The sequence below is a fragment of the Kogia breviceps genome, chromosome 1 (assembly GCF_026419965.1).
Source record: "Kogia breviceps isolate mKogBre1 chromosome 1, mKogBre1 haplotype 1, whole genome shotgun sequence".
NCBI lineage: Eukaryota > Metazoa > Chordata > Mammalia > Artiodactyla > Physeteridae > Kogia > Kogia breviceps.
This window is the reverse complement of record NC_081310.1, coordinates 186,655,625-186,681,264: the sequence shown is the minus strand read 5'-3', so window position 1 is coordinate 186,681,264 and position 25,640 is coordinate 186,655,625. Positions and strand designations below refer to the sequence as shown.

The following is a 25,640-nucleotide window of genomic DNA, read 5'->3' as shown; positions in this document are numbered from 1 at the left end:
GCTCCCAATGCAGGGGGCCTGGGTTTGATCCCTGGTTAGGGAACTAGATTGCTGCAACTAAAGAGCCCACGTGCTGCAACTAAAGATCCCGCACGTGGCAACGAAGATCCTGCGTGCCGCAGCTAAGACCCGGCGCAGCCAAATAAATAAATATATTTTTTAAATGTAACGGTTTATGCAGCACAGTTGAGATGCATTGAGCCTCAGGGCAATACCTGCAAAGTTACTGAAACCCAGGGAGGGTCCAGACTTGCCCAGAACCACGCAGCTCTCTGATGACCTCATGGAGACCTGTAGCCCACGCCCCATCTGCTTTCTCCTGCCCCTGCACCACCCCCCGCCTTCCTCCTCATCCAGCTGGGATCCCAGGGCCCAGCACTACATGCACCCCTCAGCAAGCACCCCTGACTCCCTCACTTCAGCACCCTCCCCTGCTCCCTCCAGCACAGCCCTGACCCCAGTTAAACCCAGGCCTAGGCCCAGTGGCACCTACACCCCCGCCAGACCTGGCTGGAGACGCACACATGGGCCCCCACACACGGACCTGCGCGCGCGCACACACACACGGCAGCTCTGGCTTCCTTTCTCACCTGTGAATGTGTGACCCCGAATCTCAGAAGGACCTCTAAGTGGTGTCCCACCCCTTCCTAGTCCTTCCACCTTCCCTCTCTCCGAAACCTCCCGCTCCCCCCATTTCCTGTCTGGTCCTCCACGGAGAGCCCTGAAGAGGGCAGAGGTGAACTCCCTCACCCTCCCTCTGCCTGAAAGCTCTGTGTCCTCTTTGACGGAGGACAAACCATCCAAAGCCGAACCGCCCATAGAAGGACTCTGCTCTTTCAGTCCCCCTCCCTCCTATATCTCGGACTTCTCCCTCAGTACTAGCTCATTCCCCACAATCCACAAAACATGCTCTACTACTTCCTTTTTTTTTTGCCACACCATGTAGCTTGCGGGATCTTAGTTCCCCAATCAGGGATCCAACCCAGGCCCTGGCAGCGGAATCCTAACCACTGGACCACCAGGGAATTCCCATGCTACTTCCAATATTAAAAACAATAAAACTCTGCCTTTGACCCACCTGCGACTCTGGCTCCAGCACTCAGCGCCTAGTAGGTGCTCAGAAAATGCTTGTTGATGACTGAATGGGGTAGGGGGGCTAGAGTGCAAACCCAGACCTCCGAGCCCTGGCTGGCACCTGTTACACAGCCCAGCCTCTGCTAGCAGCAGGAAAGCCAGCTTATACCCACTCTAGAGATGAGGAAACAGTCTTGGAGATCTTAAACAACCTGCCCGGGCACAGAGCCTAAAAGAACTGGCCTCACAGAATGTAAAAGCTGGATGAGCCCTAGTCCAAATCCCCTGGTGCAGCTAGAGACGGAAGCCCACGGAGTCAAAGCTGCAGCCCATGGCTGAGCCGACTCCTGGCCCAGCACCCTCTCTGTTACACACAGGGGCCACCTCCCTCATCCTCAGCGTCCTGACTGGTTCAGGAATGGAAAGGAAAGCACAGTCTAGGCACACAGAGAGTCTTAAGTGAAAGAACAAATGGGAGGGAGGACAGACATCCTCAACTCTTTCTCTGAGTGTGGCTCACAGAAGAAACTCCAGGACCATGAAATAGACTTGGTGGTGGCAGCCCCAGGGGACAGCGGTCTGACACAGCGTCCACTAGGCTGCCCTTGAGAAGGAGGCGGGTGACCACCATCCCCGGAACAGAAGGACCCTCCAATCACTGGCTACTCCAGCAGCCGGCCCAGAACAGCGTTCTTTTCCCTTATGACCACTAGGGGGCGACAGCGCCCCGCACATCACACAGCCAGGATGCCCGCCCACCCAACCCGGCTTCCTCAGGGAGGAGGCTTCCATCCCAGTCCCAGGCCAGTGCCCCCGCCCCACGACCCCCTTCCCCGTACTGCTTTGTCACCACGAGATTCCAAAACACACCCTGAAGCGCAACCTCTCTCATCCAGTGGGCTTGTGCTCAGCCATCCCCAAATGCCCCCTCCTTCCGGGACCTCCCCACCCCGCCCCGGGGAGCCAGCCCAGGGCTCCAGAGCTGGCCTGCCCCTGCCCCTGCCCCAGGAGCTCCCAGAGCAGCAGAGGAAAAGGCAGAAGGAGCGGCTGAGTTCCCAGAACCTTGACGGGGCCGGGATGGGGGCCGTCCAGGAGCTACAGTTGAGCCTCTCCCCAAACAGTAAAAGCCTCCACCTGTCATGGGCAGCACTTGGGGACTCTTTGGTCGATTCCTCCCAGCCCTCCAGCCCACAGGACTGCGATTCCCGCAGGCCTTACCCGGTCTGCCTCCCAGAGGCTGGGCCTCAGGCCCCCGCAGCCTGCCCAGGGCTTCTGGGGGCCCCAGGGTTGCTCCCATCTGAGGTCATAGTTGAGTGGCAGAGGCCCCGCTGCTGACACATCCAGGCCCCAGTCTCCGCAGAGCTGTCCTTCCCTGGCATTAGGTTTTCCACCAGGAAGAAGCCAGTGCCCTACTTAAAGGGACCATCGAATGTCAAACCCCACCACAGGCTCAGGTCTCAGAATGCAGCCCTCAAATGGCCGGAACCTCCGGAAATCAACAGAGCCTGGAGTCGGGACGGAGTCTAAGCCAGGGGTGGGAGGCGCTGCGTGTCTGGCTGTGTAAGTGCCCCTGGGGTCAGCTCCGCATCTGTAAATCAGGGTGCTACCTACCCTGCTGGGTCCCACTGTGCTGGAAGCCACAGTTGTGGGAGGACCCAGGTGCCCCGAGATGACAGCTTTTGCTGGGAGGCTAACGCCCCACTTATCCACCGGTCAAGTCAAATGGGTGCCCAGGGGTCCCCAGGGCCCACGCAGGCTGCCTGCTTTCAGCCCAGAGCCCTTCCTCCCTGACCTCTTCGCCGAGGCATTGGCCATCCCTACCGCCAGGGGTGCCCTCTCCATTGCCATCAATCCACAGCCAGCCCTTCATGCAGTACAGACAAGAGATGGCGCCCCTGCAGACGCCCACAGCCCTCTCTGTTCTGCGCACAGAGGCACCGACAGGGGACGGGCTGTACTCTGGAGTCAGGAAACTGAGTTCAAATCCCGGCTTAGACTCTCCTTAGCTGTGTGACCTTGGGCAGGTCATGGCACCTCTCTGAGCCTCAGCTTTCTGAGCTCCAAAGGGAGATTGGAGTACCAACCCCAACGTGATGGTGGCGGGGAAATGGTATCTTTCTGGAGACGGTCTCGGGCTGGGCCCCACCTGCCTGCCCCTTCTCCACCTGCCCAGGGCCTCACCTCCCGGATCAGCTGCTTCTTGGCCTCCATGTCGTGCTGGATCACAGATGGGGGCAACAGCTTCTCTTCAGTCTGGACGGGGTTTGGAGGAACCTGATTGTTCAGCAGGGCTGGGAGAAAAGCAGAAAGGAGGGGCTGAGACCAAGGTGCACATGGTTTGCAAGAACTAAGAAAAAATCCATAAAAAGGCAACTGCGTGCTCATTCAAAAATGACCTCAAAGTACTGAACTTATTTCAAGCATGTCTCTGTGTAAGATGCTCATATTCTCATCCAACAAGTATTTCTTGAGCACCTACATGTTCCAGGGCCTGGGGGTTTGGCACTAAACAAAACAGTCAAGACTTCACACACACATTGTTTTCAACTGGGGGAGAAAGGTAAGCAAGATGAGTAACATGTTAACAAGGTGATATTTTCTAAGAAGAGAAGGAAAGCAGGGAGGGTGCTGAGAAGTAAGGATCAGGGGAAGGGCTGCAATTTTAATAGTGTGGACAGGAAAGACCTCTTAGACAAGGTGGAAGGAAAGCAGTCATTTGAAGGAAGTGAGGGAGTGGGGCGGGCAGAGATCCTGGGGACAGACAGAAAGGAATGATGAGTGCAAAGGTCCTGTGGCAGGCAGGGGCTGTGACCGTTCCAGGAACAGCCGGGAGGCCACTGAGGCTGGAGCAGAGTAAGCGAGGGAGAGTGCGAGGGATAGTACGAGCGAAAACCAGGTCAGAGAGGGAAACTCACAAGCCGCTGTGGCGAGGGCTTTAGCTTCAACTCTGGGTTAAACCGGGCCATTGGAGGGTTTGGGCAGGGCAGTGAAAGGACTTGTATTTGAACAGGAGCTCCCTGGTTGCTGTGTGGAGAATGTTCTGGGGGGACAATGGCACAGATTCTGGACCTGCTTTAAAGGTAGAGACAACAGGATCTACTGCTCTGTTGGATTGAGGTTTGAGCAAAAGTGAGAAGCCCAGGATGACCCCAAGGTTTCTGGCTTGAACACCTGGAAGGAGAGAGGTGTCGCCGGCTGGGGACAGCTGCAGGACAAGCAGGTCTGGGAAAGGTCGAGAGTTCAGTGTCCAATATGTTAAGTTTGGAATGACAATTAGATAGATGGCCAGATGTCCAAGTCTGGAAGTCAGACGACATGGTTTATCAATCAGGTTTGGGCTTTATTTCCTGATGCTTTTGACATCCTGGGGGACTTGATGTCCAGGAAGAGACTGCCCCTCACAGGGCCAGCCAATTCCTAGAGGGAGTAAACAGCTTGTCTGGAGGACCCCCCCTTTCATATGCAAACCGACCAATTCCGAGTCCACACCCACCTCTATCTAACTCTCCCACACAGCCAGTATTTCCCCTGCCCAAAGTCAACCGGGGCCAGGACCAGGCAAGCAGCGACAGCCCTTAGGCCCCAATCCTGCCGGGCTTACTCAAGCTAGCCAGTCCTGAGCTGTTTTTCCTGCACGGCTGTGTCTTTCCACCAAAACCCCGATAAAGGCTCTGGCCTGGGCCGTCCCTCGCTGCTCTCTGCCTCCTGACCCACCCTGCTGCTTCCCCCTGGGGCCCCGCGTGGCGTGACTCTCATTTCCAGGGTAACTGAGTAACATTACCCTTTCTTTCAATGACATGGACCTGTGTCACCACTCAGTCACCTTTATAAATTAAGACCTGGACACGCATCACACAGCCAGGCTGGGGGTCCACATGTGAGAATCATGAGCACGGATGTGGTGTTTAAAGATGTGAGACCAGGGCTTCCCTGGTGGCGCAGTGGTTAAGAATCCGCCTGCCAACGCAGGGGACACGGGTTCGAGCCCTGGTCCAGGAAGATCCCGCGTGCCGTGGAACAACTAAGCTCGTGCGCCACAACTACTGAGCCTGCGCTCTAGAGCCCGCGAGCCACAACCACTGAGCCCGCCTGCCACAGCTACTGAAGCCCACGCACCTAGAGCACCTAGGTGTGCCCACGGCCCATAACAAGAGAAGCCACCGCAATGAGAAGCCCGCGCACCGCAACGAAGAGTAGCCCCCGCTCGCCGCACTAGAGAAAGCCCGCGCGCGGCAACGAAGACCCAATGCAGCCAAAAATAAATAAATAAAATAAATTTATAAAAATTAATAATAATAAAAAAAAAATAAAGACGTAAGACCAGATGAACCCACCTCAGGAGTGTAGAGAGAGAAAAGGCTGGAGGAGCGGCCCTGGGACAGCGTGACATCAGGAGGTTAGGGATGGGGAGACACACAAGGGAGCTGAGAAGCAGTGGCCGGAGAGGCAGGAGGAGAGCTAGGATAACGGGCGCCCAGGAAGCAAGGGTTTCAAGGAGAAGGGAAGCGATCATCTGAGTCAACTGATGCTAAGAGGACAGGTGAGGCCTCCTGAGGACCGATCACTGGATTTAATCACCAGGAGGGCGTCCATAACAAGGGCGGCTTCGGTGGGATGGGGGCGGGCCTGCCTGGACTAGGCGCAGGAGAGCAGAGCACGGGGGGCCAGTGAAAACAGACAAATGTTTCCAGTTCTGCTGAAAGTGGGGAGAGAGAAATATGCCAATGACCAGAGGGAGAACTAGGGCTGAGAGGGCAACGGCTAACGGTAAGTGCCTGTGGTGGAAACCTCTGGAGCTTTGAGTCAGCAACACCTGGTTTCAAGACCCAACTATAAAGTTAAAGCATCCGGTAGCGTCTGTTGAGCCTTACGTGCCAGGCTCCGTGCTAAGCCCACACGGGAATCATCTCGCGCAATCCTCTCAACCACCCCACGGCAACACAAAGGCAGGTGCTGTCGTTATCTCCACTTTACAGATGAGAACTTTGAGGCTCAGGGGGGCTGAGTTGCTTCCCCGAGGAGCCAGGATGTGAACTGGTGGTTACTGCCCTGATCTCAGTTCTCTGCCTGCCTTGCATCCGTCATTTCAGCTTGCTGGGCTCCGTGCTCCAAATCCAGGAAGAGGGGACGCTAAGAGCCCTTACCCCACAAGGCTTCCGTGATAACCACGGGAAGTCTGCACGCATGCCAGCTGCTGGGTCAGGGGAGCCACCGGCGGAGCAGCCCCGACTCCCTCTTGGTACCTCTCGCCATTCCTCCGTCTAGCTTCCCCTCACGGATCGGGGGGGGGGTGCTAAGCAGGGTCAGGGGTGGGGCAGGAGGGAAAGAGGAGGAAGGCGGGTTGCCCAAGTGGAACCCCTCACAGTGGTGTTCAAGGGCCTCTGCACTCCAGGCCCGGCCAACCCCTACATAGCCATCTCCGACCACCCGAGCCGCCAGGCAGTCGGCAGAACTACCTGTGGGTCCCCAAACAGACCTCAGAGCTTTGTGCAACTCTGCACAGACTGACCACTCTCATCCTGTCTAACAGGAGACTTCTCATCCCCCAAGACTCTGTTCAATCACCCCTTCTCCTCTGCGAAGCCTTCCCTGACTGACCACACCCTACCCCGAGGTAGCCTTGGCCGCACACTTCCTTCTGCCTTGCAGTGCCCAGCAGTGCCCTGTACGGCTCCCTGCCCCACATGCACACGATGCTCTGCTGGAGTGTCTTCCTCCCCCAGGAAACCAGGTGTACCCATGCGGCAGAGCCTGGATCTGATTCACCTCCGTGTCCGCATATGCCCAGCACAGGTCCACACGCAGAGCAGGTATGAATGGATGGAGGCGGGGTGAGAGGAAAGATAGATAAAAGGATGGATGACAGCACGGAGTGAATGAGTAGGCGGACAGGTGGACGGTAGGACGGATGGGTGGGTGGATGGATTAATAATGGAGTGGGTGGGAGGACAGGTGGGTTGAATGGGTGGGTGGATGGGTGGATGAGCAGATCAACGGGTGTGCAGACTGGATGGATAGAGAGGAAGGTGGGTGGGGAGGTGGATGAAGGGACAGATGGACTCGGGCTCTTTAGTGCTCCCTTCTCCCAAGGGATTCTCAGATAAAGGAAACTCTGGAGTCCCTTGGTTGCAAGGACCCTGCAGGCCCATGCTCCAGGTATAGATTTCTACCTGCCAGGTGACAGCCAAACACCTGGGTGTGAGAGCAGTCATCACAAGACGCCTAACTGGGAGTGGGCGTGTGACGTCGGGGGAGGGTGAGTCACCTAGCTGCTAAGCAGCACAGCATCACGACGCTGCCATGGAGACAGCAGGCAGACAGGAGGGAGGACGGATGTGCAGCCTAGAGGCAGGGAACGGGGGACAGAGCCTCCAGCTGATGGGACAGGCCAGGCAGACGGGCCTCATGCTGGGTCATCGGCGAGCAGAAACCATCTGGGCCGTCACCAACCAGGGCTCTCCCCGGCTGTTCAAAAATCTACGCTCACGGGAAGTTGCGAGGAGGTGGGAGATTGCTTCCATGCCCTGGAAGACAAAGCGGGAGGGCCTTTTTCCTCCCGGGCCCTCCCTTCCACTCCCTCCCCCTGACGCCCACCTGAGAGGTTACTGGGGCTCATCTGCTGAGCCAGAATCGCCTTGAGCTTCTTGATCTCCTCCTGGTACTCGCGCAGGAGGGCATCCTTGGGGTCCTCGTTGACGCGCGGCTTGTTCTTGATGTTCTTGGCTCGGTTGGCATAGCGCAGCGTGCTGAGGCTCTCGCGGTAGTTGCTGTCAGCGGGCGACAGGCAGGCCACCATCAGCGTCTTGGTGTTGCCGCCCAGAGAGTCCTGCAGCAGCCGCGTCAGTTTCGAGTCCCGGTAGGGGATGTGTTTGCAGCGCCCGTCCACCAGGGCCGAGATGACATTGCCCAGTGCCGACAGCGACAGGTTGATCTTGGTGGCCTCCCTGAGCCGCTGCCCCGTGGCACCCGTCTTGGACTGCCTCTCGCTGCCTGCCAGGTCCACCAGGTTCAGCTTGCCCGCCCGGAGGTGGTCCTTGCCCTGCTCAGCTGCAGACAGACCAGGCAGAGGGGTGAGGGCCCTGGGGCGAGCCCCCACGGTAAGGAGGCCCTGGGCGCTCCCCACCCACCGAGGGTCTCATTTCAGCGGCACAGGAGCCCCATGGAGGGGGTGCTAGGATTGTGCCGTTACAGATGAGAAAAGTGAAGCTCAGAAAGGGCATTTAACGTGCCTAAGGTCACACAGCGTCCAAGAGCAGAAGCCAGGGCCAGCTGACTCCAGGGAGCAGGGGCTGGGAGAGGACAGACTGTTCTCTGAGTGCTGCAGGATTTCTTAGGGCTATCGAGACAGCTCTTGCAGATTTCTTGTGAGGCAACGGCGGGGCGGGGTGGGGGCAGTGGGCGGCGGTGAGGGGATGTGATTGGGTCACCAGGGAGCTGAATCCTTCAATGCAAAAAACAGCGGCTTTGGAGAGCCTTGGACCCAGTTCCCATCCAAGTCTTGCCTCCTACTTGCTGTGTGACCTTGGCAAAGCCACGCACCTCTCTGACCCTCAGTTCTCACATCAACAAAATGAGACTAACGATAGCTCCCCACCAGCGTTGGTTGTTAGAAGGAGTAAACGGACAGCACACTTGTACGGAGCCCACACAGGGCCCAGCACACAGCAGGGATTCGTGTGCCCTGAGAACGAGCCCAGTTCTGCAGCGACCGCAGCTGTGCTGGCAGGGCAGACCCGGGTGCTGGGGGTGATGGGAGCCGGGCACTGGCTGGGAGCAGGGGCCCGGAGCACAGGTTTTTTTGGTTTTTTGTTTGTTTGTTTGTTTTTGTGGTACGTGGGCCTCTCACTGTTGTGGCCTCTCCCGTTGCGGAGCACAGGCTCCGGACGCTCAGGCTCAGCGGCCATGGCTCATGGGCCCAGCCGCTCTGCGGCACGTGGGATCTTCCCGGACCGGGGCACAAACCCGTGTCCTCTGCATCAGCAGGCGGATTCTCAACCACTGCGCCACCAGGGAAGCCCCCGGAGCACAGGTTTTGAAGGCAGAGACCTGAGGGATCCGATCTTGATTCTATCCCCCGGCAGCTGTGGAACTCAGGGAAATTAACTCTGAGCCTCGGCCTTCTCTTAGTAACATGGGAATCTAAGACCCACCCTAAGGGCTGTTGTGAGAATTACACAGAGAGCACGGCGTGAGGAGCTCAGGGCCGTGCCTGGCACACAGCAAGTGCTCCTTAAATGACAGCTTGCAGCTCTTGATACTATTAATAATTCTGACTGTCACCAGAGGACATGGTAAGCAGTTCCAAATGAAATAGGGGGGAGGAGCAGGAGCTTCCTCCTTAGTTTCCTGCTGGTTGAAACCAGAATTGGCCTGGTTTTGCCCATGAGCACAGCTACCTGAAGTAAAAAGGTCTGGCTGGCACCCAGTGGAAGCTTGGACATGCAAGGGGCTTGATTCTTTGGGCTATTTTTTTCTTAAGGAGCAGCAGGAAGGAGGGACTTGGAAATGCCCTTTTGGAAAGCTCTTTGCGGAATGTACCAGGAGCCTTAAACAGGTTTGTACCCTTGCCCCAGGAGGCCTGCTCCAGGGAATCTAATCTGAGGAGATGACTCTAAAAGCAGAAAAGGGGACTTCCCTGGTGGCGCAGTGGTTAAGAATCCGCCTGCCAATGCAGGGGACACAGGTTTGATCCCTGGTCCAGGAAGATCCCACATGCTACAGAGCAATTAAGCCTGTGCGCCACAACTACTGAGCCTGCGCTCTAGAGCTTGCAAGCCACAACTACTGAGCCCGTGAGCCACAACTACTGAAGCCCGCACACCTAGAGCCCGTGCTCCGCAACAAGAGGAGCCACCGCAGTGAGAAGCCCGCGCACCACAACGAAGAGTAGCCCCTGCTCGCGGCAACTAGAGAAAGCCCGTGTGCAGCAAGGAAGACCCATCACTGCCAAAAATAAATAAATAAATAAAATTTTAACAATAAATAAATAAAAGCAGAAAAGGCTTTGTGCACAAAGATGTTCATCATGGCATTATTTACAACTAAGAAACCGGAAACAGCATTAAGAGCTTGTAGAGGGCTGGGTGGAGGAGGGCGGTGACTGATACAGGGTCCTTCAGCCACCTCCCATGGTCAGGAAGACATGGCAGGAGCGATGTGGGAACATTCTTAGGGATGGAGTGGGAAATGAAACATGGGGAAGAAACTTTATATAAAGCAGAAGATGTCAAGTGTGTTTAAAATTTGCACAGGGAAAAATGGACCAAAAGAACATATGCTTGGGCTTCCCTGGTGGCGCAGTGGTTGAGAATCTGTCAGCTAATGCAGGGGACACGGGTTTGAGCCCTGGTCTGGGAAGATCCCACGTGCCGCGGAGCAACTAGGCCCGTGAGCCACAACTACTGAGCCTGAGCGTCTGGAGCCTGTGCTCCGCAACAAGAGAGGCCGCGATAGTGAGAGGCCCGCGCACCGCGATGAAGAGTGGCCCCCGCTCGCCGCAACTAGAGAAAGCCCTCGCACAGAAACGGAGACCCAACACAGTCAAAAATAAATTAATTAATTAATGAAAAAACAAACAAACCAAACATATGCTTAAATGTTAACAGTTGGTTGTGTTTATGAGTAATTTCCCCTACCTCTCTCTAACTCCTAAATATCTTTATTGAACTTATTTTATAATGGAAATAAAAAACATCTTGGAACTTTTTCAAAAGCCTGTTTGCAGGCAGCCTGCCTCATCCTTCAAACCCTTGCTCTCTGCAGAGACCAAGAGGCACCCCACAGGGCCACTCTCTCCTCCTCCCTCCTGATCTGTCCTCTCAGGCCCTAGTCCCTGCCCCCACTCACAGCATCATCATATGAGGATGTGATCACACCACCCGCCCTCCCCATATCGTCACCCCTGGGGGAGACTCTGACCCAGCCAGCACCAGGGGGTTGGCCTGGAGCCAGGTCACCAACACAGGTGGGCAGTGTGCTGCTGGGGGTTCCGTCAACCCAGGCCTTGACCTTGGGCTGGGATCTCTCCACAATTATTTTCCTAGTTGGGCTGAGGCTGCTTCCTGCTCCACTGCTCTCCAGAGTTCTGTCTGTGATGAACCACAAACTGGGAGGCAGCTGCAGTGTTAGTGGGGAAAACCCAGATGTCAGAGAAACCTGGGTTCAAATCCCAGCTCTACCACTTAGCAGTTAAGCGGTACCTTGAAGCACTTAGTAAGACCTTGAACAAGCAGGTCACTTGACCTCTCAGAGCCTCCGTTTCCTCATCTGTTAATGGGAATTATAATGCCTGCATTTAGGACTGCTGTGGGCTTTAAGTAGAAGGAGGTGTGTGAAGGACTCAGCACAGTGTCTATAGGTGGCCTGAAATAAACGAGTTCCTTTCCTTCTTCTTCTCTTTCTCAGTAACTCTTCCGGAAATAAAGGAACAGTGAGATGGCTTTGGAGTAGAGAATGTTAAAGAAAGAGGGGAATCCAAAAGTTCTGGGTGGCACACACTCTGGGGGCAGACCCCTGGGATAGAGGCCCAGCTCGAAGACTTTCTAGTTGTGTGACCGCGATTTCCTCATCTGTAAAATGGGGATGATGTGAGTATCCACCTCATGGGGTTGTTGGAAGGAGCCAGTGAGCTAGTGCAAATACATTGCATGGCACGTAGTAAGTGCTCAATGGTAGCTACCAGTATTATTATTGTTGTTGTTGATGATGCTGTTTATCCTGGAAACATGGGTCCTGGCACAGGGACAGTCCTCTTGTGTTTCCTCCAGGTGACCCCAGCATCTCTTCCCAGTTGGGGCCCTCGAGGCTCCGAGTGGTGAAGGGTCTGGGCTACTAGGAGCAGGCACCCAGCTTGGTGGTCCGGCCCCCTCCGCCCCCCCCCCGGCCCCACATACCCACCGCGTAGATCTCGATGCTGATGGTGAAGATGGAGTGGGAGCGGGAGGAGTCCTTGTTCATCAGGGTGTAGCCAACCGAGCGGTTCTTCCAGCCCATCTCCATGACGCGCTCGCACTGGGCCACACTGTGCACCGTGTGCATGGAGAGCCCCTTCACGTATGCCCCCTTCTCCGGGTGCTCCTTCAGCTGCGGGCAAGAGGCACAGGTCAGGGCTCCCCAGGGAACCTGAGGGAAGGGCTCAGCTCCCACCACCTCTGTCCTCCTGCAGGGCGGGTTGGCACCTCAAATTCCCTGTCACAGGTTGGGGGTTTGTCCTAGGTAGAACCAGCCTCATACCCACCCCTGCCTCGTCCTTGTTGTGGGAACCTGGGTCAGTGACATCATCTCTCTGAGCCTCCATTTCCACATCTGTAAAATGGGTACAAGATACCCATCCCTTAGGGAGGTGGTGAGGATTCTGTAAACTAAGGCTCGTACAACGCACGGCACGATGCCTGGCACATGGTAACTGCTCCATAAATGGCAGCCGCAGTCTCGCTGTTGTTGTGAGTGCCGTGGTTGTGAAGGTGGTCTCTGGTCTGGGGCTTCAGCTCTCAGGGGCCGACCCCTGTCTGTAGTCATTCACCCAAGGGCTCTGAGTGCTTCTCCCCTGACCTGCCAACGTGGCTTCTGCTCGCCTCCCTGCCGCGGCTCCATGGCAACAAGAACGTTCCCAGACCCTTGGATCATGGTGGGTGAAGGGCCATTTGCTGCCCAGAACTCCCACTGGCCCCCAGCCCTCAGCACGAGGGCAGCGAGTAAATCAATTTATCTGACGGCTGCGTGCTTGCTTTCCAGGCAGCTGAGCTGTTTTGCTGCTGACACAGAGCTGTGAAAAGCAATGTGAGAGGAAATAAAACCACTCTGGGAAAAGCATAATGAATTAGGACAGAAGTCATCTGTCGGCTGGTCTGAGCCAGAGTAGGCTCAGATGCTTTGCCCCAGGCAGCTTCAGGGTCCCAGGTGGGGCTGGGCCCCTGCTGCAGAGCAGGGCAGGGGGCGGAGGGGGGCAAGCACAGGCTTGCCTTATCTCCCCAAGTCTGGAGAAAGAGCCGGACCCAGACCGAAGGACTGGGTTTCATGGATCAGATAAGATGGAGGCACAGAAAGGTTAAGTGGCTTTTTGAAGGTCACACAGCTATTAGTGGCAGGGCAGCACTGGGGTCACCAGCAGTGGAAGACTCCAGAGGCAGGGCTTGGAGAGAGGCCGCAGCTTCCTGGAGTAACTGAAGTTTGATATGACAAAGGGCTGACCTTGACCTAGAAGGTAGCTGTGAGGACAGAGCTCAAAGGACAGGAGCAGGAGACCCTGCAAACAGAGCAGAGCTTGATGGTAGCCTGGGATGCTGTGTGCCTGCTTCGGTCACTGCCACACTCTCAGAGGCTAGACGCCTGCCTGGTACATGGTAGGCGCAGGTGACGGATGGCTGCTCCTGGCCTCAGGAAGAAGGCAGTTTCCTATTCAGTCAGACAGACCAGGGTTAGAAACCTGGTTCTGTGACTTGCTAGTTGGGGAAGTCATTTTGCCTCTCTCGGCCTCGGTTTCCTCATCTGTAAAATGAGGATGAAAAATCCTATTTCCACAAGACTTTTGGGAGGATCGAAAGGAGAATGGACGTGAAAGGAGCTCTGTGGGGGTTTTTGGAGGGGGGTCGGTGAACACAGATACCAAGAGGATGAGGCCGTCCTCTCCAGCCCGAGTAACCTCACGAGCAGGAAAGGAGGGCAGGGGAGGCGACACCTAATGTAGGGGTCTCCCACCCACCCTATTTTTAGGCCCGGGAGGGCTCGCCCCCCTCACCTCCTGACCTCCTGGATCCCTCCACCCCTCCCCTGCTGTTCCGGCCTCCACCCACCTCCCAAGTGTCAGCCACCAGCTGTGCCCCGCATTCCTTGGTAACTGTTCCTCCCGGGATGCCAGGCTGAGGGCGGTCGCCATGGCAACCAGCCGGGATGCGGCTGGGTTGGGGGCGGTGCGCGTGCAGGACGGGAGGGACCACAGCCGGCTGGGAAACGCCCCCACGGAGGTGCAGGGTTCTGCCACTGGCCCGACGCCAGCTGTGGGAACCAACTGGAGAGGCCCCTGAGGGCCCCACCTCCGCCACCCAGCACTGAGCTGGGTTCCGTGATGGTGGTTCGTGGTGCTGGGGGAGGGGCTTAATCTGCTTCCCCAAATCCCTTGCTGGCCCTCGCTGATCTAACCATTCTCATTACCAGAATTACCAGGCTCTGTGCTGCGCTCTGGAGCCTGGCCACCTGGGTGCAAATTCCATCTCCACCCTTTACTGACTGTGCCCTCGGGCTGGTTCTTGAACAGCAGCTCCTCCTAAGGCTGCTGTGAGGGTTATACAGAACCCAGCTGTCCCTCCTCTGAGAGAGCTGCATGCACCCATGGGGAATGTCTCTGAGCATATGTGTCACTGGCAGCCCTCACCCCCAGGCAGCCTGGCTCACCAAGCCTGAGGCCCGTGGTCCAGCTGGGCCACGTACAGGCAGTTGCCAGTCCTTGGGCCCGCAGGGCCTGGGTAACCGAACCCGCCCTAGGGTCCATGATATGGAGGAAGTGGAGGGGGGCGGGCCCTGCTGCCCCAGTTCCGGCTGGCAGGGGCCCTGCTGCTGCAGGCTGGCCTTTCGGGACTGAGAAGTAGGAGCAACTCCCTGTGCCTTCCTCCCCTCCCCGTGTCCCCGTCTGGGGGCTGAGTCATGACTCAGCTGCTCCAGCTCCAGGAGAGAGAAGACAGTGGAAAGGTGGGTGGCTGGAGGCGCCTGTGTAGAAAGGGCAGAGCACTGCTGTGTCTGCGAGCAGCTGAGGAGGAGGGGGCTGGGGGCCAGTCCTGGTCTGGATGTGGACCTGCTGTAGTCTGTGACCTGACCTCCAGGGTCTTCCCAGCAAGTCTCTGTTGAATGGATGACTCAACTCATGAATGTTCCTCCCTCAAATGGAACCCCACTACTCGCTTCTCACTGCCCGCCGCGTTTCCTATACTTCCCACCCCGAAAAGTCTGGGAGGAAAGCACCTGACCCCTCAGATCTGGTATTAGCGCCATTGCTAGTAATTTGCTGTGTGACCTTGGCCAAGTCCCTTCCCCTCCCTGGGACTCAGTTTCCTCATCTGTACCATGAGAGGACTGGACTTAGAAGCTCTCTGAGGGTCTTTCCGGCTCAAAATTTTAAGGACTTTTCCACTATCTGGCCAACACAAGCAAGTTTTTTTTTTTCAAAACAGCTGCTCCCTGGGGTCGGATTTGTTCGGTTGGGCCACACGATGGTTGCAGGTCAGAGAGGAACTCACAGTCCCTCCAAATGAAGCCAGGACAACTGGGGGGCCTAGGGCAAGTGGGGGGCTCTGGATCTGGGCAGGGAAACAGCCCTGCCCCACATGGATGGGGTGGGACGGGACCCAGGTGATCCCAACGTCCTGTCCAATCTAGAGGTCAGTGAGGGTCTGGAAGACTGGGAGGCATCAGCAGCAGCCCCTTCATCTGGTTCTGCGCCCCGTCCCGTGACTGTCAAGGCCTATGCCCTGGGGAGATTTAGGCAGCTGGGCCACGGAAAATGTCCAACCCTGACTCTGTGGCTTCCTAACCTAGTGGCCACAGGCAAGCCACCTCCTCTTTCCCAGCCTCCCTTCCTCATCTGCAGAATGGGACTCTCCATAGCAACCCCCCAGGACTGATGCTCATTAATGACTGACATTCCCCCAGCTCAGGCATCCTGACTCTGAAGGAGGTAGGTCAACCTCCACCACTGGTTGTGGGCCTCTTGCGGGGGGCGTGGAGGGGGGCATTGGTTTCTTGGTCAGATAAGAAGCCCCAGAGTCTGGGGCAGCCACCAGCATGCTGGCCACAGATCTGGGTCAGTCTCCCCTCATTGGGCTCCTCCTTGGACTTTTTTTTTTTTTTTGGCCATGCCGTGCAGCACGCGGGATCTTAGTTCCCTGAACAGGGTAGGGACCCATGCCCCCCGCATTGGGAGTGAGGAGTCTTAACCACTGGACCACGGGGGAAGTCCCTCCTCCTTGGACTTGACCTGGCCCATCCAGCATTCAGAGAGTCCCAGACGGGAGACATAACCAAGCCTTGCCCAAAGGTCCCGGACCTGGTCCAGCCTTGCCACCACCTGGCTGTCCAGCCCTTGACCTCGCTGGGCTCCCCAGAGGGTCAGCCACGTTCTGCCTATCTTGATAGAGCCCTCAAAGCATCTAATTCTGCTTCACCCAGCTGGGAAATGATGTCCTTTCATTCTGATTCTAGCCTTTCAGGAGACTGAGGACAATTTACGAGATGAGCAATGCTCAGTGACCAGTTGGGCCAGCCCTAGTTTTTTCTGTCTTGAGTCCATTTTGCAACCCCCCAGGCCATATTCCTCATCCTTTCTCGGAATCCCAATGGCACAAAAGAGCTCACACATCGAACCCCTACTATGCGCCGACCCTCTGCTCAGCAGCTCACCCTTGTTACCCTCTTCAATCCTCACAACAACATTCTGAGGTCATATCATCAATCTTTGGACACCTCCACACCAGACCCCTTTCGGAGGGGAACAAGGTCCCAGAATCCGAGCCCATCCGCAGCAGTAAAATGGGATGTTTGTGATGCAGGAACTTGATGTCAGACAGATCTGGGTTCAACTCCAGGTTTGGCCAGCTTCCTGCTGTTGAAGCTTGGGCAAGTTAATTACCCTCTGTAAACCTCCCTTCCCACATCGGTAAACTGAGGATAATAATATGGGTATCCCCAACTTTCTCTAAGTTCAAGTGGGAAAGAAATCCGATTTTCACTTTTACCAAAAAAGCCTTTATCGTACTAATGTCCGTCTTTCATAAAAGCAAAGTGGAAACAAGATTTTGGAAAGCAGGGGATACTCTTCCCTTTATGCCATTTCAGCTTACAAAACACTTGCTCTGCTTTCCTATAGTGGGGGAAACCTGTATCTACCTAACGAGGTGACTGCGAGTATTAAATGGGATAACGTGCCTAAAGCAGTCAGTAAACAGTAAGTGCTCAATAAATGATCACTATTACCTTTTTAGCTTGAAAGTCCCTTAGAATTTTTCAAAATAATTTTTTGGAAGTGGAACCCGTTTTTCAAATGAAATCCATCACGAAATTCCATCTATTTCAACAGATGTAAGTGGCACTGCCCCAGAGAAGCCCTCCCCTCCCCTTGCGTGGTGCGGGTAGGCCCCTTAACCCCTCCCCTGCCTCACAGACTCTGAGACTACTCCCAAGTTCAAGTTCAAAACTTCCTATTCTAGTCTGAACCAGCGCCTGTGTCCTCAGGACCCTTCCCCATGTTTCTGAGGGAGCACACCCGATGCCAACCTCCCCCTCTAGCTCCCACCCACCCACCCCTGCCTGGGCTGCACCCACCTCCAGCTTCTGCTTGGTGTCAGTGCCCAGCAGGTCACGGACATCTTCGTTGTAGATCTCCAGGTAGGAGGCCCGGACCAGGAACTTGGTGTTCTCTGCACACTGCAGGGAGAGCAAAGATACCCGAGCACCCACTGCCTGGACATCACAAGAGGACATCGTGGCCGGAGGTGTCCCCAGCCTCACCTGGCCCTGCCTGCCGGGCAAGCTCTCCCCTCCTGCCCGGCTTCTCAGAGTGGCATCATTTTCATACTGCTACGGACTCATGCTCTCTCTACAAGCCTCATGGGAGAGGAAATGGGAGAGGCCTCCCCACTGTTCAGGCAGAGAGACCAAGGCCACGGGTAAGGCCTGGACCAAGCACTGGCCTTGGGCTCATCCCCGGCAGTTCTTCCAGTTGCCTGATGTTCCTGTGGGTCATCCAAATGAGTCCCAGGTGTAGTACAGTGGGCTCTGCAGCTGACTGGTCTCTGCTTTGCCATTTCCCAGATGCAGGAATCTGCGCCTTCACGCGTGGTCAGCAGGGCACGTCTCACCTGCAGCCTGGACACTGGGATACCCGGTCTGGGCCCGGCCCATAAGGGCTCCAAGCCTTGGCTTCCCTATCTCAAACATGAGGATAACAGCTACCTCCTGGGCCAGGGTGGTAGTGAGATAATTATGCAAAGGGCTTTGCACAATGCTAGGTCTGTAGCAACTGCTCAGTTAAGAAAGGAAGCTATGATTGTCTACAGCCATTTCTTGGGCCAGCACTCTGAGTCATCATATCCATGTGAAGTGTTATACGAAATGTTAAAATCCAAAAATGGCAGGAGGAAAACACAGCAGGTAGAATTTTCTCAGCTTTAAGTTCTCCCATCACCTCTTCGGAAACCAGAGCCTGAGTCTGCTCATCTGTGCCGCGTCAAGGCCGCTCTGAGCGCATCCCACAACCGCTGCCCAGGTCAGAAGTGCTCTGGGACCATTCACGGCAACGCCTGGGGAGCCCAACCCTGCCCCTTCCATCCCCCAGGCCCATACCTGGACGCTCTCGAAGATGTGCTCAAAGGCCCTAGGGATGATGCCTCTTTGGCAGGGTGGGTCCGGCAGGCCCTGCATGGTGAAGGACTTCCCGCTGCCTGTCTGGCCGTAGGCAAAGATGGTGCCGTTGTAGCCCTCGGTGACACCCTGTGTGGGAGGACACAGCCCAGGCCTCAGCTGGCCGAGCTCAGCCAGGCTTGGGGCCAGGCCCCGGGGCTGCAGGGCTGCCTCCTGACTCACAGACTTAGGGCCCCTCCCTGGCTCTCCCACCACGGTGGCACAGGGCTGCGGGAGGGCAGTGCAGAGATGAAGGCGGCACAGCTCTGTCCTCAAGGGGGTCACTGCCCGGTGGGGTAGGAGACTGTCCCTGTGTATGGCTAAGAGCCTGGCCGCCATCCTTCACTGACTGTGCCTTGGCCTGTCCTTATTCAGTCACATGGAGCCTCAGCTTCCTCACCTGTAACAAAGGGTAAGAACAGCACCTCCTCTGAGGCTGTCGAGAGGTGTACACGGGAATTATTTCATGTGCTGGCACACGAAGTGCTGGCGCACAGAGGTAGATGCCCCCTAAATGTCTGCCTGCAATGTGCGGGAGACAGACATATACACGTGATCCTCATATGAGGTGGGGATGCATGTAATGATGGCGTACGGGACGGGCAAGGAGAGGGAGTGCCAAGACGGGGAGACAGAAGGTGCGGGAAGAGCCAGGCAAAGCTTCCTGGTCAGGTGGAGGAGGAAGGGGGAGCAGAAAGGGTGGCTTGGATCTTAACAGGCGACAGGAAGAGGAAGGCATTCTAGGCTGAGGGGACAGCCTGAGCAAAGACCAGAGAGGTGAGAGGCTGAGAGCAGGTGGAACTTGGGGCGGGGGGGATGGAGATGAAGCTGGGAAGAAGTGGGGGGCAAACCAGGTGGCACCCCCAAGGGCATCCTTCATTCACTGATGCGATTGTTCTTTCCATAGGTACCGACTCTCTTCTCTGAGGGGTACCGTGGCTGGTGACAGAGCCATGAACAAAGAAGACACCCCTAGTCCCTGCCCTCACCCAGCTCATGAGATCACAAATTCTAGAACTTAGTATGGGGGCAAGGGAGTCCTGTGTTAGAATGTGGGCCCAGAGAGCTGTGCTCAGGCCCCCAGGGCCCAGGTGGCATCTGCTCCCGTTTCCACTGCAAAGACACAGCCTGTAGGGACTTCCCTGGTGGTGCAGTGGGTAAGACTCCGCGCTCCCAATGCAGGGGGCCCAGGTTCGATCCCTGGTCGGGGAACTAGATCCCACACGCATGCCGCAACTAAGAGTCTGCATGCTGCAACAACGATCTCAGGTACTGCAACTAAGACCCGATGCAGCCGAAATTTTTTAATTAAAAATATTTAAAAAAAAAAAAAAAAAAGAAAAGAAAAGAAAGACCCATCCTGTAGACCACTGCGGGGCTCGGGATCCCCAGGGACTGCTGGAGAAGGAAGCCTGGAAGTCACGATCCGCAGCTCATCAGAGGGCCAGGTGCTACACACCAGGATGAGCCCCCTGAGGTGTGGGAGAGCCGTGGCAGACCAGTCACCCAACCAGGAGCCTCAGAGGCAGGGCATGCGAAGCCCCAGGGACAACATGGTGCAGTGTCTGGACCATCAATGTCACCCAGACCTGACAAGGGATTCTATATCAAAATAACTATTTTATATGCCCTGTCCAGTAGGGCAGCCACCAGCCACACCAGAAGTGGGCCTGATGTGACTGAGGAACTGAATTTATGCTAATTTACATTTAAAAAACTGAAGCAATGTAAAATATTTTCCCATCAAACACAACTTTATTTTTTTGTGTTTCATTTCATTTGAACTATGGACACTTAAGCACCTGAATTGAGACGTGCGATAAGTGTGAAACACACATCCAATTTCAAAGACTTAGTATGAAGAAACAATGCAAAATATCTCCCTAATAGCTATTATGCCGTGATAGTATCTATTATTATGTTTTATTGAAATGATAATATTTTGGATACTATTGGGTCAAATAAAATGTATTATTAAAATTAATTTCAGGGACTTCCCTGGTGGCGCAGTGGTTAACAATCCGCCTGCCAATGCAGGGGACACGGGTTCGAGCCCTGGTCCGGGAAGATCCCACATGCCACGGAGCAACTAAGACTGTGCGCCACAACTACTGAGCCTGCGCTCCAGAGCCCATGAGCCACAACTACTGAGCCCACGTGCCGCAACTACTGAAGCCCGTGTGCCTAGAGCCTGTGCTCCACAACAAGAGAGGCCACCGCAATGAGAAGCCCGCGCACCGCAGTGAAGAGCAGCCCCCGCTCGCCGCAATTGAAGAAAGCCCGCGCGCAGCAACGAAGACCCAACGCAGGCAAAGATCAAATAAATAAATAAATAAATAAATTTATACACACACAACAAAATCAAATAAAACTGAAATTCAGTTCCTCAAAAGCACTAGCCTCATGGCAAGTGCTCACTTGCCACATACGGCTGGTTGGTAGTCTCTAACTGGACAGCCCAGCTACAGAACCCTTCCACCACTGCAGAAGGTTCTGCAGAACCACACTGCTGTGAAGTAGAAGACAACTTTACAGGCATGAAGGCAAAACATAAGATTTCAGAAACGCTTCACCCATCAACTGATACCTCCAGACCCACCCGAGACGTGCACACACATGCAGCCGGTCCCAAACGTCAGCCGCTCTGTCCACTCCGGGTTCCGCCATGTTCCCCATATTATTATTTGCTAAATGATTTTCATGAAATCAAACTGTTAATTGACTCTCCTGTTAACTTGATGTCATCCTCAGCAATAACTCCCGTGAAGCTGCATTACAGGCCGGACGTGCTAAATATTTCTTCTACTTCCCATTAAAATCAACGCATAACTATTGAAATTGAAATAGCAGCATCTGTGCTAAATTGCCTCATGTGCCCTTTCTGTCCTCTCCCAAATGAACGGTTCTGTGTTCCATCCAGGGGCCAAATTCCACCGCATTGATGTCTCTGGACACCAGGCCCGTCCTCAGTCTGTCCTGGTAGAAGCCACGGTACCTGGTCCCTGGGCGGGTTGGGTGGTGGGTCATCAGAGGCGACTCTAAGGTCATGGGTGTGAAGGGGGGAGGACGGGGAGATGGCAAAGCCACACACTGGGAAAGAACCCACAGACCAGGCAGCGGGCGGGGTGTGGGGGTAAGGCACTCAGGGTAGGACATGCTGAGTCGGCTGAAACATGGGTCTGAGGTGGAGGGCTCCCAGGAGAGCGGAAGAGGTCACCCAGTGACAGAGGAGATCAGGAACAGAGCCTGGATTTAACGGTGGGGGTGGGGGTGGGGAAGGGAAGGGTCAGTCCGAAGTGCTGGGGGCTTCGTGCAGTAGGAACTGAAGGGAAGAGCCTGGGCAGGAGGCCGCCTGGAGGTGGTCAGAGCCCAGCAGGACAGACACACAGCCGCCCGGCCTAAGGGTGCAGCTACTCCTGGCTCCAAGTTGCTGAACCGTGCTTTGCATATGATTCACATGCCGCTCATTTAATAGAGGCAGCAGGATGGAGCATGGGGACCTGGCACTGCGCTGGGAATCAAAACCACCCCTAACTCGTTCTGTGACATTCAAGGTCTCCATTTCCTTGCCAGGAATGATGCCTCCAGTTCTACATATGTCTGGTGAAGATCAAATGCTACATGCTGGTCTCCACCTGAAAGGCCCTTTCCTCCACCTTCTTGCCTGGCTGACTCCTCTCATCCTGGTCTCAGCTTAGGTCTCACCACTTCCAGGAAGTCCTCCCTGCCTTCCCATCCCCTCCAAGCCCAGGTTTGCTAGCTTTCTTTATGCTGCCAAAGTCCCCCAGGATTCTCCTCCCGCTCATCACCCTGGCTTGTAGCTACTAGCTTAGCTGCTCCCCGACCTGATCATGAGCTGGCTGAGGGTGGCACTCCCCATGCCTAGGATGGGGCCTGCTATGAGAATACTATTTGTTAGCTGAATGAATGAATGAATGAATGAATGAAAAGGAACATATGTCAGGTTGAGTTTGAGGCTCTGTGGGATGACTGGAGGTAGGGGTCTGACAGAATCCCCTGTAGCAGTGAACTCGGGACAGAAGAGAGAACTGGAGATCTGAGGTAGCCACTGTCTCCTTAGGTCTCCCCCTCTGGGCTGGGGCTTCCTGGGAACCCTGACAAGGGAGGCTTGCTCAGGGGAATTATTTCCAGGATGTGGAGGGGACCCCATGAGCAAGGCTGAGGCCCTGGAGAAGGCAAAGCCAAGGAGAACTCAATCTCGGAATCTTCCAATCTCCAAGGGGCGACACTGGACGAGGAAGCAGAGGGGCCCTGGGGACAGAGCTACAGCAGGTTGCTGGAAGCATCAGGGTGGCTGACTCTGACTCGCCGTGCAGAATGGTCTTCTAGGAGCTAAGAAGCCAAGGTGGAGCAGGCAGCTCTGGGAAGAGAGAGCTCCTGCCATTCAAGGACCATTCAAGGTGGACATTCAAGGACCCGGGGTCGGGGGCGCTGGACCAGAGGACCTATTCTGGTCCCTTCCAGCCTGGGAGTCCAGGATGGTAGGACAGCCTGGCCATCCCCAGAGCGTGGTACCACCCTCTGGGGAGAGCTGCCCTCTTTCCCTGGGCATCTTCTACAGTCACGCCCTCACCACTGGGGGGCTCTGGGTTCCAGAACACTTCCACCCTCACAGGCGGTTTGACTGCGGCCAAAGGAGGTGCTCTGGGGGACGTTAATTGGTCTGCCGGCCAAAACAAAAAGGTTCCATGGGCAAATACCTTTTGGAAATTTTGGGTTAAATAAGCCAAACTATTTTCTCCACTGCAAGACTCCCCAGAGCCTCAAGTACCCTAATGTGCAGCTTCAAGTGAGGGAGGGTGTATGCAGCACTTCCCACTTTTCCTTTTTTCCTGAAACAACCTGTGACATCTCACTTCACTAGCGATTCGATACACAGCTGGGGAGATGGCAGTAGCAAGGAAAGAGTCCTTGGGCCAGGAGTAGCTCCAGCCCCACCTCCGCCAGAAACTCACTGTGGGAGCTAGCCATGTTTCCTCCCAATGGGCCTCAGTCTCCCCATCTGTGAAATGTGAACCTCCCTGTCATGCAGCGGCAAGGAGCTACCTAGTGTGACAGTGTGAAAAAAAGCAAAAGCCCTATAAGGGGCAGAAACTGTTGTGGCCTCCCTGTTCTTCAACCACCAAGGAGGAAGGTAAGTCAGACCAAAGGTAAAGGGTTTCCAGTTCTCCAAGACCAAGGCCAGGCCAGCAGCCTTCTCTCTGCAGAAGCAGGGAACTAGTGAGGGGGCGGAGGAGAAAGGAGAGGGGGAGGGGGAGGAGGAGAAAGGAGAGGGGGAGGAGGAGGAGGAGGAGACCTGGGGCTCTTGGGAGAAGAGGAGGAGGCTGGGGAAGTGGCTGGAGCTTTTAGAGAAGTCCTGAAGGTGTTGGGTGAGGGTGGAGGGCAAGTGGTCTTGGGGGCTGGAGTTCCTGTGGGAAGCAGGCTGGAAGGATGGGGGTGAGGACCAGCCTTGGCACCGCGGGCAGTGGAGACCCGGACAGACATTGTAGACGGGTTCCAGCTGTCTGCTGACAGAACAGAAGTCTTCAGACCAACCTGCTGCTGTCCACCTGCGCCCCTCCAGAAGGGCCTTCCCGCCCGGCTTGTGGGCAAGGCAGTCCCTCAGGACCCCTCCAAGTGGCCCCAGGTCCTGCCCAGCGGGTCCTCGGAGGCGGCCTCGCGGGCGTCCTCACCTCCACCAGCGGGCAGGCGATTTCGTTGTAGATCTGCTCGGTAAAGTGGTCCATGTAGTAGGCGCCGTCGAAAGTGAACTGCTTGGGGGGCTGGTCGACGGCCCCCGGGTTCTGGATGAAGCACTGGCCGCGCGCGGAATCCACCGTCACTACAGGCTGGCAGTTCAGCTCCCACTCCCGCTGGTTCATGGGGCGGCAGCGCACCACCACCTTCACCGACTCCGAGGCCATGGCTCCGCGGCGGGGGTCCCCGGGGTGCGGCCCGACGTGAACGCCGCGACCAGAACACAGGACCTCGGGGAGGGGGACGCCGGGGCGCCGGGGCCGGGGGGCGGGGCCAGCGCCTGGCGCGGGGGGCGGGGCCTGGCGGCGGGGGCGGGGCGGCGGCGGGGGGAACGGACTCCTTGGGGGACGACTCGGTAGGAGTGAAGGGGCGGTGGGGGAGTCTCAAGACCCGAGCCGGAGCCGCCGCCTCCTCCCGCTCCCGGGCTCGCCCGTCCCTGAGGCCCGGACCGGGCGGGGGCAGTGGGGGATCAGCGCTGCAGGCGCCGCCGCAAGACGCCAGCCCCCGGAGCCGCCCCAGCCGCCCGCTAGCACGCACGCTTCCACGGCGTTCGCGGTTGCTGGGCAACGCCCCTGGCGTCACAGCCCGTGCCTCCCGAACGTCCGCGCGCTCTCCGCGCCCGGCGGGCCCTGGGAGCATACCCCGGCTGGAGGCCGGCGCGCGGGGGCGGCCGTCGGGGAGGGCCGGCACTGGCTTTGCTGGAGCATCTGCCGGCTCGGTGCCAGGTGCTGCACAGCCGTTCTCTTCTCCAGTCCCCACAGCCCCAGTCCAGAGAGGTTACGCAGCTTGCCCGAGGTGGCCCAGGGGAGGCCAGGCTTGACTCCACCTCGGAGAGAAATACTAGAGGAGCGGCCTCACCCGGGGGTTAGAGACCTACCGAGAAAGGCAACAGGACCTTGCTGCCCTTTATCCACATCCCTGTATTGACTCGGGAAGGCTGCCCCAGAGCCTATCACAGCCCCGGGGACAGAGCAAAGCTTCCCTTTAACGCTGCCCCTTGTTTTCATTAAGACTCAAGATTGAGAAACAAAACAAAAAACTTTGAAAGCTGGTCTTTTGGTTGGAGAGGCTGCCTGGCCTCTCTCCCCACCCCCACCCCAGCACAAGTCCCTCCAGAATAGCGGCCATCACACCTCCTCTAAGCTCCCCTTTGCACAGAAATTGTCAGCTACGTGCCTGCCGGGCACGGTGATAGACAGCCAGGAGACAGCCCAGTCCCTGCCCTCCAGGTGCCCACAGTCTAGTGGGGGAGGCTGACATTTGAAACAAATGTCCCACAAACAAAAATCCCATAAATAAGAGTGTTAACAAACTAAAGGACCAGTTTTATGGAATATCTAGCCAGGAAACCTCACCCAGGCCGGGCAGGGGGTCAGGGGGCAGTCAGGGCAGGCTTCCTGAGACTGAGAGATGGTAAGGTTGAG

The 25,640-nt window shown here is 56.3% G+C and overlaps 1 protein-coding gene across 1 annotated transcript in view; it reads right to left on the bottom strand.

The window, feature by feature from the left end:
* KIF17 (kinesin family member 17) overlaps positions 1-24,435 on the bottom strand; it is a 49,222-nt gene extending 24,787 nt beyond the window's left edge. The window contains exons 1-6 of the mRNA XM_067016078.1: positions 24,153-24,435; positions 18,403-18,549; positions 17,383-17,484; positions 11,967-12,156; positions 7,669-8,121; positions 3,256-3,365 (exon numbers count right to left, since the gene is read on the bottom strand). Of these exons, the coding sequence (XP_066872179.1) occupies positions 3,256-3,365; positions 7,669-8,121; positions 11,967-12,156; positions 17,383-17,484; positions 18,403-18,549; positions 24,153-24,383 (1,233 nt within the window). The 5' untranslated portion in view covers positions 24,384-24,435. The remainder of the gene's footprint in view (positions 1-3,255; positions 3,366-7,668; positions 8,122-11,966; positions 12,157-17,382; positions 17,485-18,402; positions 18,550-24,152) is intronic.
* Positions 24,436-25,640: the final 1,205 nt, after the last annotated feature.